General features: G+C 38.9%; 1 protein-coding gene and 1 long non-coding RNA gene across 4 annotated transcripts; one reads left to right on the forward strand and one right to left on the reverse strand.

Annotated features, from left to right (window-relative positions):
* Positions 1–6562: 6562 nt before the first annotated feature.
* Positions 6563–13409, forward strand: hao2 (hydroxyacid oxidase 2 (long chain)). 3 transcript variants are annotated; one of them, XM_073473389.1, is made up of 8 exons: positions 6563–6790; positions 7197–7349; positions 9641–9792; positions 10319–10602; positions 11047–11265; positions 12052–12210; positions 12723–12792; positions 12890–13409. In XM_073473389.1, exons 1-8 carry the CDS (start codon positions 6774–6776, stop codon positions 12943–12945), a joined length of 1110 nt encoding a protein of 369 aa, XP_073329490.1. In that variant the 5' UTR covers positions 6563–6773; the 3' UTR covers positions 12946–13409. The 3 variants fall into 3 exon arrangements, with proteins under 3 accessions (XP_073329490.1, XP_073329491.1, XP_073329492.1); XM_073473390.1 differs by lacking the exon at positions 6563–6790 and adding an exon at positions 6830–6931; XM_073473391.1 differs by lacking the exon at positions 6563–6790 and adding an exon at positions 6963–7040.
* LOC141002188 (uncharacterized) lies at positions 10740–12055 on the reverse strand. Its single transcript, XR_012179621.1, has 2 exons — positions 11951–12055; positions 10740–11296 (listed from the first exon to the last, which is right to left on the reverse strand). It is a non-coding gene; the product is annotated as an uncharacterized lncRNA (long non-coding RNA).
* Positions 13410–14269: the final 860 nt, after the last annotated feature.

Consider the following 14269-nt stretch of genomic DNA (forward strand, 5'->3'; position numbering starts at 1 on the left):
AAATAACCAACACCTTTCACAGCCTACACATGACAGAGGCTCACATTCATCACACACACACACACACAAACACACACACATACACACACACACCCAGCCACAATGAAAAAAAGAAAAACCTATAGATAGATAGATGTGATAAAAAATAATAATAATGTGAAGAAAAAGCAGCACTGCCCAGGGGTAAAATATATACCAGAAAAATGTTTTATGCGTATTTTACATTTTATAATTTAAAGTAAGAGACAACTAAACGCTTAACTAAAACTAAAACTAAATATGAGAGTATAAATCCTTTTTAACAGAATATATTATTCTAAATATACAGTATTACATTTTTTGTATAATCCCATTTTTTATAATAAACACTGTAAAGCTAAATGGTAAAATGTAAATATGACTTCAAACACGTTCTAGTTTAACATTACAAAACACAGAGATCAGGAAGCAGGTAGGTCCAGTGTGAGGTGTGACATTGTGTTTACAGCAGTAACAGGTGTGACATCAGAGGTCAGGTACAGTCGGTCTATAGACACACTGAACGGTGTAGTGTGCAGTACTGACACGCTGATTAAATGACAGTCTGCTTGTGTTTACCTGCTTTACAGATGTTGAGTGGAGCTTTAAGAAGGGCCTTTCGTTCAGTATTGCACTGCCCTCAAGTGTTCACAGCTGAAAACTTACACTGTGGTGTTGATACTACAAAGATTTCACAGGATGAAGACTTCTGTATTGAGCTGCGTAAAATAAAAGGATCCTATGTTCATTATAAAAAGAATTATACAAATGTCCAAATATAGTACACAAATAAAGTACACTATGACCAAGTCAGTCTTACTCTACTGTGTACAGCAGTATGTGCTGTAATTGTAATACTACTATTGGTCGCTTATTAAAAGTAATAATAGAAATAAAAGTAATATGCAACCATTGCCTCAGGGGGCTTTACAATCTGTAAAGTGTACAGTGTACGACACCCTCTGTCCTGAGAGCCTTAAATCAAGTAACGAAAAATCCCCCCAGAAAATGTATTTCAGCGGGGAAAGACAATTGAAAGAAACGTGAGGAAGAGTCACGGAGGAAGGATCCTTTTACAGGACGGACAGACGTAATGGATGTCAGGTGTACAGAACAGAACAACAAAATCACAGTATACAGATTACGAGATAAATATCTGATACAAGTACTGTAGGTTATAAAATATATGTAAACAGTAAAAATATTTAGATCAAACATTAAGAACAACAAATAAAATAAAATACCAAATACATAGACCCCCACTTATACTGTATAAAATATACAGTATATACATGATACATAGACAGCCTGATAAAAAAACTATTATGAAAAAGCCTTGTGATAAAAGTGAGTTTCTCACTTTAAAAGAAGAAAAGCTAGTCTTTGATTCTGCAAGTCTGACATTCTCAGGCAACTTGTTTCAAAGTAGTGGCACCCTGAGTGCTCAGGTTTGCCTCATGGACAACCAGGAAGCAGCACTTTGTTGTTTTTATCATCATTACTGTTCTGTTTGTATCAAATCTATAAATAAAATCTAAAATAAACATAAAATAAAAATGATAAAAGTGATGGTAATGATGGCAGGGTCACTTTAACATTGGTCGGAAGAGTACCGAAAATCTGTACTCAAGTACAAGTACAGTTACATTACTGAGATATTACTCAATTACAAGTAAAACTACAGAAATTAAAATAATACTTAAGTAAAAGTACAAAGTATTATTACTTTTGAATTGTTTATGTTTGATGCATCACCAGGTGCAGGCATTCAGTCTGAATGCTCTGTTCTGCTCAGTGGTCACCAGACCTGCTGCACTGTGAAATCTGACAAAGTGACTTTACCTAAAAAAAATCAAGGAAGCCGATTACCTCAGAATTACCAAGCAAATTAGACTAATAATTTTACATTTTTTTAGCTTGTACAACTTAAATCTGATAGTTTACTTTACTTGGTAATTCTGAGCTAATCAGTTTCTTTACTTTTTTAAAGTAAAGTCAGCTTTTACATTTTACATGGTAGAGTTTTGTGAGGTTTGTTGTCCATATGGCAGGGTTTTGTGATCAAATAGCATTATTGGCTATAAAAATTCTGATAAAAATTTTAGATTGAAATTGAAATTGTACTGTACTACACAAAAAATGAGTTAAGTACAGTAATTTGAGTAGATGTAATGTGTATTTTTAACCCCTGATTTTTAATATCCATGAGATAGTATTAATGCTAGTATTAATGATAATAGTAGTAGTAATTCTTATTGCAGCAGGCACAGTAATCACAGTAGTTTCAATAAACGTATTCAAGTAAGCAGGAGCAAGATTATCATTTGATGTTGTATAATCATCAGTATCTACAGCAGAAGTATCACTATTTGTTTATTTCTAGGTGGTTATAGTACTCGTGGTAGTATCAGCCTTGTCAGAAGCAGTAATGTGCATTGTGTTGGGGTGTTGTGTTTCTAGGTTATGACCATTGGGAGAGAGAAAGATATACTGAGAGAAAATGAATATTTGTCATCGGTGAGTACTGACCTGAACAACACAACACATCATCTCCACACTGTCTGTACACACATCCGAGTGTCTGTATGCTCATAAAGAGAAAACTGCATAACCCTTGTGAACTATTGACACAACAGGATCCATTCATTTAGATTCATGAAGAAACATCACAACAGATGAGTCAATAGTTTATTACAAAAAGATGTATTGTCAAGATTCTGATGTTTAATTCATTTTAATTATGTTGTGTTAATTTGTTAATTTTGTTTGTCATTTTTTCATCAACTCATTTGTTGATTACTGGTATCTAGGGATGCAACGGTAGAGTTTTCCCACAGTTCGGTATGCATCACAGTTTTTGGGCCACGGTAACGGTACGGTTTCGATATCTTGATATAAAACTACTCACACTAGCAAAGGCAATATTGCATGTAAAAATAATTAAAAGCAGATATAGTCAAACCACAAACCTTATTATAAAAATTTAACACTTATCTTAATTGCCTTCCATAAAAAAATATGCAGTATCCAATCAAGTTAAACAGCAAACATTATTGTAGTATTGTATTGTACTGTATTGTATTGTATTGTTTGCCTTTGTGTATTGAACCTAGCAGGGCATATTGAACGGTTCGATAAAATATTGAATATTGTTGCATCCCTACTGGTATCACTGGCTTGAGTGATGTCGAGTGGTTGGTGGATTTGTAGTGGTAAACACAGAACTATAGTTATTATTACTTACTGTGGTATGTTTCATTTTTCTGTAAATTGAACTGAGTGATGTTAAAGCATAAGACCTTCTTCACATGAGGTGACATTCTTAAAAAGCTTGTTTAGTCCCAAAATATTCTATTTACAATGATGATAGTAGGCAAATCCTGCTGTAAACAGAAAATGTTTGGTCATTCTGACTGGTAAATTAATAAAATGATTAATTAATTTACGAAATTATTGTTGATGATGTTCTGTCAATAATTGTTAGCGCTACCTTAGACATTGAAAATTCCATATTGCTATTTTTCCTGCTGTTTTTCTTCACCAAGGAAATGTAAGGCTTACCCACAAAGGTGCTTGCTGGAAAAACACTTATTTATGACAGCAGCAGGAACACCTCATAAGGTACCTTAGGACAAATAGTTTACTTATTTTTTATTCTTTTCTGCAGTTTGGCATTGGCTTTTTAAAGTCGCAGGTAGGTCTACACTAATGTCCGTCAAAGTCATCTTAGTAGACCGACAAAATATGTAAGTAAGTGATAAACAAAGGCAACTGGACTTGCATGATGTTCTTGAAGACGTTTCACCTTCCGAGAGGCTTCTACAGTTAACAATCCTTTATCCCCCAGATTATCCATGACCTGCAAGACTGAGAACCCTAACAGACGTATGGTAGTTGGCCTAAAGCTAATGAATTTCATTTCTTCTTCTTTCACACAAATTACTGTGTAAATTAGCTCGGCTAATACTACATGCTGTATAACACTGACATAAGATGTGGATTTCTGAGTTTGTATTGAATTTGTGAGGTTGTAGTTTCATCACATGAGGTTCAGTAGGCCTACACATGAAGTATGCCTAGGCCTATGTTTAATGAGCATTCGGGAGAAGTGAAATTGTGGCACCATGGATGCTAGGAAACTCATTAATAATGAACATTGCTTTGTTCACTTTTGTGAATGGTTAGCTAGCTTAAATGGCTGTGATTTTGCTTTTAACATCATGTTTAGAGACTGAAACAGTAGAGTAATTAATAAAAAAAAGGCAGTAGTAAAGTAAGTATGTGGTGGTACTGGCAGTAAAATGCTTACAGGCCAGCCCAACCTACATAAAAATATAAACAAAAAACATGTAAATCTAGGGGAAATGCCCCAATGTCCGCTACTTGGACAATAAATCAATAAACAAATGCCTCTTCCGGGTATCACAAACAAATGTGCTCCTACAAGCCCCAGGGAAATAAAATGTCAAACTGAAGGTGTATAGGGGCTTGGGTTTCAAGGGGTTCCCGAATAAATCCAGTTTTCTCACTAGAAAGATGTGGGCGGCCAAGAAAACACAATAGGGCCTAAACAGACCAGAGTTTGGCTGCCAATCTAAGGAGAATGAGGTTCTTAGTGGGTCAGGGATAGTTTCAGAATGAAGGTGGGAGCCACCTGTGTGCCATCTCCCACCTCTTTTAAGCCTTTACAAAAAGGGTGTCATCACACCACGATTGGCTGGGAGGGAAATGCCCCAAGCTGCTTCCACTCCTCAATCAGGAGTGAGTCTCCCCACCCTGTGCACATGTAATCTGAATCCCCTGCATTAGGCTTGAGGGATTTTGGAAAATCAGCCCTAAACAAAGAAAGACAGCAAGTCTCAAACAATGGGTCCGCTACAAGTAGGCATATTGCAGTGGTACTAAAATGTCATGAACTCAGAGAAACGCCCTAACAGAATACATCAGTCCGTCATGTCATGAACACAGCTGCACTTGAAGGCAACAGCAGTCTGGATATGACAGATGTGTTTTGCTGAGGACGTTGCAGGTAGGCTACTTGTTGCTCCACTGTAACAAAACTAAGCTGATGACAGGTGCATGAAAAGTTAGTTTAGGCTGCGTTTCACACACCGTCATTACTTTACTTTACTTCTGACAACCTAAAAGTCATCTTCCAGTGCCGAGAGAGACACGGTTGCTTTCCAGCCTCTACAGCAAGTTAGCTTGCAGCCTTATCACCATGCAAGTCAAGTGAACAATTTTAATAGAGGTGTGATAAAATCCTATCCTCCAAGTCAAAACAAATTTCTGTAAAATGGTGTGTTAATTTGAAAGTATTCCATGATTAATTAATTCAGTTTTTCTATGAAATTTTTTGTATTGTTTAAATCTTTTAGAAACTGTTAGAGGTCTTTGTCTTTGGTCTTTGAGATAGCCAGTACTTTGTGGCCTTAAAGCTGAGGACTGCTAACTGTTATTTTCATTCATTTTTCCTCATGATTTTGTAGGCCTGAAAATCGTCACTTTTAATGATAATAGGTTTTTAAAGATATATGGTATGTGCCTCCACTTTGTGCAAATTTAAATGAGAAAATGCAAACTGCATCCCAAATAGACCTTTTTCTATTTGACCTATTTTAATATGAAACAGTGGGTCAACACATACTGTACACATCAATGAAGGTTCTGTTGCTGTGGTGGCTGCTGTGAAAAAGGTCTACTCCAGATGAAGGGACTGATCCAGGAATCTTTTCCTCACTTTCTTCAACATTGTGATATAGGGCATTTTTCTGTATTTTCTCATTAAATTCAATGCATCGATCTTGATGAAAAAACAAATCTACTGTGTTTAGGTGGCCTTTCTCTGTGAGTGCGTGCACTTTGATGCAATGGATCTAGTGGATTTAATTATGTTTTATTTGATGTTGGATTGGGTTTAACTGAATTAAAGGAGACTGTTGGGCCATGGCGGAGGTATGCACTTTACTGAGTGCCATTCTAGTTTGACAGATGTAGTTACTTTATTTTTTAAAAAACCTGTATATAAAATGTGATGAACTGTTGAGTGCTTTTACATTGTGGTATTGCACCTTTTACATCAAAAAGGATCTGAATACTTCTTCCAGGTGCAGGTAGTCCTGACTAAATGTTCTCCAGCTGTTGTGTGTAAGCAGCTGTGTCACCATCTGCATCAGACAACGTGTGATTAATGATAAACTTTCTTACTCACTGAGGACGGCATTCACAGCTGATTATTTGACATGACTGCCAGTGTGGAGATGGCTAAAAGAAGAGTTTTGTACATGTTAGCATGTAGGCCTGTGCATACAGCGTGTTAACGTGTATGTCCTTATGTACTACTGTACCATCTGGACAACAGAGCACTGTGTCAGACGCCTCTTGTCCACACTATAGTTGGATTCACCATCAGCACATTTCCAGCTTGTGTAAACACAATAAGAGCAAGGGTTGCCCTCAGGTCACACACACTGTCAGTGGCTTTCATAGCGGCTCTTTGAAAGTTTGATTCGGACTGACACAAAAGCAACATTGTGGACACAAGGACTGACACAGACACAAGGACTCATCTCTGTTTTAAACCAAATAGAAAAACTCAAAGTTAGACGGTCATTTTAGTCGCTCAGATGTTAAAATGTTGAGGCTTGACAGTGGAGTTGTTGACTGTGTGACACGAGGGAAGTTTGAACAGTGATGTTGCAACTCCAGTCCTTCGTGGAGGCCGTGTCATGTGAGATGAGGGATTTTGTTTGTGAATGATCAATCATTTGCGGTAAGTCTCAAAGCTGTAAACTCTTGCATGTAGTTAGATTTTCTATTTTGAACCTGGAGTTTGTTTGCTGTTGGTGCCTGCAGCTATTTGTATCACATGTAGAGAAACAAATCCAGATGAAACTGGATATGTCTGGTTGTGGTAAGACTGGAAATGAATAACAAATTATGTGTGTCCAGGTCAGCAGTGTTTAGCATTGAGTGAAGACATATTCTGAATTCTGATCTCGAGACAGTTATTATGAATATCAGTAAGTCTGTGCATATGGTGAACTTACTTGATGTACTGTATGTGTTCATGATTATTCAATAAGATTTTTTTATTGATGGTAGATTATCTCCTCCCTATTCTAAACCGATATCACTAAGTGTCAAAGTGACAACTGGTAATCTTTGTTCCCGCACAGAGAGGGAGGTCGCTGTGCAGAGATGGCTATGGTATGCCTGACCGACTTTGAGGAGTATGCAAAGGAGCATCTCTCAAAGGCCACCTGGGATTATTATGCAGCTGGAGCAGACGAATGCTGCACCAGGGACGACAATCTACTGGCTTACAAAAGGTACAGTGGGAAAAACAACATCTACCGAGACATTCAAGGTCACTACAAATACAACAATTTAAGTGTCTCAGTAGTGTTTAAATATGTAAAGACAGCTTTTTTATTTTAACTTCATCTAACACATTCATCCAAATGAATGACTACAGACATGCAGGCATTGTACAACATGTGTAGTGATGCAGAACAGTGTGAACCCACCTCGGCTCAAATCACTGTACTGATGTGATGAATAACATTGTTATTTAAAAAGATGTATGTCAGAATTTTACTTCAAAACATTAATAAATGCACTAAAATCATCAACAGAATATGAAGAAATAACAGTTTTGTAATAATGGAACAGTCGTTTATGTGTTATCTTGCAGATATATCTACTGAAGTTAGCATGCTAACCAGCTAGCCTCTAGCCACTTTGTAGGGTGACAGTCCAATAGGAAACAGCACCAACACTCCCCCAGTGCTCCGAGCTCCTGGTCCAGGCAGAGTCAGCTAATACCTGCGCCAACGGCACAGTTAACTGAGCTTACTAGCTAACAGCAGCTACAGTTAGTAGCAGTTAGCGGCGAGTCCGATGATATCCTGCCCAATATTTGTTCAGAGTTTGAATGCGACAGGTGGTCAGTTCTTACATATCACACCTTCAAATTGTTTAAAGACTAAAACTAAAGATCATATAAGGCCATAAAGTTTGGTGGACTTTGTGTGACGGCTGTAACTGATTTCTGTACATACTGTACACTACGTGTGGTTGTGATGCCTTGCAGTATAATCATAAACAGGCAGTTGCATTTTTACCCTGTGCTGATGCTGCATTGTTCCTCAGACCCCCTGCAGTGAATAAGGAAATGTTTTGAGAGATGCATCACCAGTGGGACAAAGTGCATACTTCTCAGCTTTCCTAATGTCTCCGTAAAGACTGAAAGACTGTTTTTCCTCACTGTGATGGATCTGCACATTTAACTTTTTTGCATTAATAACGTTGTTACTAGGGATTTGTTTGCTGGTGCATTTGGGGTCAGGTTAGACATTTTCGTCAGCAGGAATATATATTGGTCTGTGTCTTGGAAAGATGATCCTAAATCATAGCTTTGGGGAGACAGAGTCCCAGAGGGTCTGTCTCTTCTTAGTCAGAAATATAAGAAATATGACTTGACCGCAAAAACAGTGTGGTATCATCTCAAGAAGGATTTCTCTTAAAGGAACGGCTTCATATGACAACACTGAATATTAAGATTTCGCTGTGCTCTGTCAACAGACTGGTTTGGTTCCAAAGGTCAAGATTTTCTTTTTGTTCAAAAAAGCAGAAAATAACTTGTATTGCAAAATGAATATTTACATACATGTCTTACTGACTTATACTTTCTGAAGTGGTATGTTTGATAAACGTTTTTGGTGGGAGTATTTAAAATAGAATCAAATTTAACATGCTGTCATGACATGAGTATTTAACTGACTACTCTAATGAGATAGACTAGATGTACCTTTTTAACCATTCCCTGAAATACAATTTTAAAGTGGCAATTTGTCAGATGGCTGTAGCCAAAATTTAGATTAAAACAGGTTCGCCCAGACTTTTTCCATCTGAGAGACAAAATGAATTTTGGGCCATGAGGAATAAGAAAACACTGTATTGTGTCGGAGTCCCTCTAAACACCGTACTCAGATTATGAAGAATATTTAGCAATCAATAACTAATACCTCATTTTTAGCTTGCAAAAAATAAAACAGCATTAACAGTGATTTTCATTATTATCGTTTTTAATAAACTTTTCAAGGAGAAGACAGCTCCTGCAAAGAGTATAGTGAGCAGTTAGCGGTATGCTGCCCCCTGTAGTTTTGGAGTTTTCTGACCATTTCTTACAAATTACACCTTCAAGTAAAACCCCTTGAGGTTAGAACCACCAACAATTTGTCTACCATCAGAGATTAAATCAGACTATTCATGCCAATGCAGCTATCATGTCTGTATGGTGTGTCATAATATTATGGGCCTTCAAATCAAAGAGTATTACGGATTGTCTTTGTTTTGTTTTTTGGGGCTGGGGGGTGGTGGGTATGATTTTCAGATTGATGTGAACGTTGCTTTGTCAGTTATTTCATTTGCTGAATTAGGCAAAATGAGACATCACTGTCTGTTCATTCACAGCTTCAGGTGATAAAATAATATGTCGCTATATTGTGACATGAAAAATATATTGTATACGATGATAGATATTTTAATGTATATCGCCCACTCACACATTTCCCACACAATCCTATACTTGACACGGTCATGTGTACTCCACACTCAGGATCCGTCTGAGGCCTCGCATCCTGCGGGACGTGTCAGTGAGTGACACACGGACCACAGTGCAGGGGACGGAAATCAGCTTTCCAGTTGGTATTGCACCGACTGCCTTTCACTGTCTGGCCTGGCATGAAGGAGAGGTGGCCACTGCTCGGGGTGAGGAGTGTGTGTGTGTGTGTGTGTGTGTGTGTGTCTGTGTGTGTGTGTGTGTGTGTGTGTGTGTGTGTCTGTGTGTGTGTGTGTGTGTGTGTGTGTGTGTGTGTGTCTGTGCAGTTGTGGTTAAGTATGGGAGAAAACCTATTGACATATGCCTTCCTGTTGGTTCAAAGACTTTGCTACAGTATTGATTTTCACGTTTAACCTTCATTTCCAGGGTTATAGGTTCCTGCATTGGTTGAGAAAAAAATACAATAACTGAGGCTATTTTGAGGAGATCATAAACCCTTTTCATAATGCACACAAAAATAATTTATTTGCAGACACAAGGTTTTAACCAATATCAGTGTTAGTATACATCGCCAACACTAGGTGGGAGCATAAGATTGCTATAATCCAATTACTGCTCTTACATTTCTGAAAGTCTGAGGCACATGGGTGCAGCTTACTGTGACACTGGACTTCTCAAATCAACATGTCATTTTTCAATAACCATAGTAATAATTTCTCATCTTCTGCCTCACAGCCACGGAGGCACTCAACACCTGCTACATCACCAGCACTTACTCCACCTGCTCAGTGGAGGAGATTGTGACAGCAGCTCCAAACGGTTACCGCTGGTTCCAGCTGTATGTGTACCGGGACCGGAAGCTGTCAGAGCAGATTGTGCACCGCGTCGAGTCCCTCGGCTATAAGGCCCTGGTCCTCACCGTCGATGTCCCATACACCGGAAAGCGCCGCAACGACATCCGCAACCAGTTCAAGCTGCCGCCACACCTCAAGGTCAAGAACTTCGATGGAGTGTTCCAGGTAACATATTCAAAACTCACAGACAAACCAGAAGCAATGACATGAGACACGACAAAGATGAGACTGAATGAGGTCAAACTAAACAAGAACAGACAAGGCAAAGCAAAGACAAGTCAGGTCAAACAAGAAAAGACTGCTTGATTCACTCCTTCACTGATGTAAAAGAGCATACAGTTGTTTTTAATGCAAATCAACCAAACACAGTCACATTGTGTACTTATATTGTGTGAAATATTGACAGGAAGTTAAATGTATTTGTGCATTTTAAATTGTTTTTATGGCCTATGGAATGTGGATGCAAGTCTCTATGTACCAGCAGTGTCAAAGTTGCTTCACAACAATAGTTTTGCCATTATCTGTAAAAGTAGAAGCAACAGTCTTAAAGCAGAGAACATTTGTATTTCATTTGTAAGTTGAGGCTCACAGTGGTTGCACGTTATGCAGGAGACGGCTGTGCCAGAGGAGTACGGGATCCCGGCCAACACCTTGGACCCCTCCATCAGCTGGAAGGACGTGTACTGGCTGCAGTCCATCACCCGCCTGCCTATTATCATCAAGGGGATCCTGACCAAGGAGGACGCTGAGTTGGCTGTGGAGCATGGCGTCCAGGGCATCATCGTGTCCAACCATGGGGGGAGACAGCTGGATGGTGGCCCGGCCTCGGTACTTCCTGACTGTTACCTCTTAAATTATACTGTATTAAAGATCAATTTGTGTTAATGTGATGTTTAAAGAAGGTAATGCAAGTGTATACCCATGTCAGAAAGTAACAGCAGTGACACAGTAAGCAGTAGCATTATCAGTACAAAAGTGAGCAGCCAAAGCAATAGTAGCAGTAGTGGAGACATTACTGCTCAGTCATAGCAACAGCTTTTCCCTTTCTAGTAGTAATAATGTGAGGATTAGTGCTGCAAAATAGTTTTAATATTAAAGAGTTGAGTGAGAAGACAGATACCTCTCTTATGACTGTACATACCAGCACCTCTGAAGATCACTTATTAGGGATTTTTTGCAGCGACAGTTGATACTCCTAATGTCTCCATACTGCACATGCTCAATTCTATCTCAACATTTCCTGACGCTGTAGCCCAACAGTGTACTACGGGAGAAAGCCTGGTGTACCGTAGGCAGGAGCACAGCAAAAAATGTTAGAAGGCAGTTATAGAAGTTGCCATTGTTAGAGTTAATGTTGCTTTCCATTACTACAGCAAACCGTTGGAGTGTTTGGCAGATGCCGTAGCTGTTCCACTACATCACTGCTTAAAGTCCCTATTAACATATAATATCTTCATCATCTTATATCTTAAACAAAAGTGTAAAAACAAGGTCACGGTTTTACATAGAGTACCTTAAAAATCCCAGCAGGTTGTTGGTTAAAATCATTGTTTTCCAGCATGTGCCCTGTTGTTTCAAACATGTTTATCATATTTTCAACTCTGTCGCCAACAGATTGACGCTCTGTCAGAGATCGTGGACACGGTGCAGGGCAGGATTGAGGTCTATCTGGACGGAGGAATCAGGACAGGAAGTGATGTATTGAAATCGCTGGCCTTGGGAGCCAAGTGTGTTTTCATTGGCCGTCCAGCAGTGTGGGGCCTTGCTTACAAGGTACAAACAACAGCACTGATCAGTGTGTGATACTGTGTATGCGTGTCTGTTGGCATATTTTCGGATTGATTATAAGCACTTCAAAGGTCTTTCACTGAAATGTTATTCCTGACATCTATCTTTGGCTTTGTTGACACATTGCCTCTCTTGTTTAGTTTCTAACCCACATGACCATACTGCACTAAGCTGCTGTCCTTGACAGCTAAAGTTTATCTTTGAAAGTCATTGACACTGCTGGAGCTAGGGCCTTGGTGCAAGGTTTGCATTGGTTTTAAACTGTTAAATTACTGTTTGCAACTTGTAGAGCTGTTCTGCTGTCTCAAGTGGAGGATCTGATCCACTGTGTGAGATGCAGAATTAGAGTTTACAGAAAGTATGAAGTATTTTTCTAAATAAATGAGAGTTTTTCTGTAGAAAGAACAATCACGTCTTAAAAGCTGAAGCTGATGTTAGGCGTTGTAAATTTTGTATCTAGTGTTCTATAGCAATTATTGTTCCTGTGTGATTTTCAGGGTGAGGAAGGAGTGAGGGAAGTACTGCAAATCCTAAATGATGAGTTCCGTTTGTCCATGGCTTTATCAGGTGAGAGATGTGAGGTCAAGATGCTGAATCAGAGTAACAATGCTGACATATTTTGACCATTAATATGAAAGCAATAATTTCTATTTATCTCATCCAGGCTGCAGGAACGTGGCAGAAATAAACAGGAACCTCATTCAGTTCTCCAAACTCTGAGAGACCAGCAGAGGGCAGCACCGAGGACAATAATGGCACCCACTGAACAGGACTCACTACTGAACCAAACCAACAGTGTTGAACAAGAGACCGGGCCTCCACCGTGACAAAGGAACTGAAAGAAGTTTGCCTCAGAAGTCGTGACTTTATCATGTCAGGGAACACGCAAACATGCAAGCAGCTTCCATAGTTTGGAAATGACTCATATCTGATATCCAATATGTATTCATGCAGGAGTGTACGAGTGAGACAGTGTCTTGGGAAAGCTGAGGGGTCGGAGGCAGATTTAGCAAGTAAAAAAATGGAAGTGTTTTTGCTTTTGGATTGGAGACGATGGGGGCACTTTTCATGAAACCAACACACTATGGATTTTATTGTAACAAATTGACTGATAATGACATAACACTGCAGATGGAGATGCTGCCAGTGCTTGTGATTAAATAAACACCAGCTGAGGTGATGAAGATCTGTTGCTCTGGATCTATTATTAGCAGGCGATAACCGATGTAGCCGTAGATGTAGCAGAAGTCTGTCTTTTGCTTTCATTTTCTAACTTCATACTGAATGGACTTTACATGTACAAATGTTCTACAAGGAGTTTTAACTGCTTATCAAACTGTCTCTATATGACTTACATGAGGAAACAAGAGTCAGAACATTGGTTATTTCCTTGTAGTTATTACACATATTGTGAATGCCTGTCACCAGGTCGGTAACCAACTTATCCTGGCTGGATAAGATGCAACAGCACTAAAACAAAATGTCCTTTGCTTCACCATCGTTGTGTTACAGTTATTGATCCTACATAGTCACAAATCATCAAGTAGTTTTAGGCACCAAAAAGATCCTACTTTGTGTTAAAATAACTAAGTTCACTTTCTTAAATTATGAAATGTATGTTTGTTAACTTTCTTACATAACTTAACATAAATCAATCTTGACTCTTGGTCACAAACGGGAAATGAACCCTGGCCTATGCACAGAACATCTGGTGTATGAACCATCCAACCACCCCAACCAGCCCCCAACTGGACATCTTTAGCTCTTTAAACTACTGCACTACAACAGCCACTACAAGAAGTGATGCAGGGTAAACTAAAGTGTCCAACTTAGAATGTATAGGGCAAATATACTGGGAGTGGCCATGCATCGCTGCAAACAGCTGTGTTTAAAGAAGAAAAATAGTATTCAAAATATGTTGTGTCGTTCCTTCACTCGCTTTCAAACCAAATACATGCACTAGCCTGATCAGGATCTTTACCACAGGAGGGAGTGGTGCTCATACCACCTTTGTCCACCGGGGCCGCCAGAATCAAGACAAAAT

This window comes from Pagrus major, chromosome 9, assembly GCF_040436345.1.
Source record: "Pagrus major chromosome 9, Pma_NU_1.0".
Classification (NCBI taxonomy): domain Eukaryota; kingdom Metazoa; phylum Chordata; class Actinopteri; order Spariformes; family Sparidae; genus Pagrus; species Pagrus major.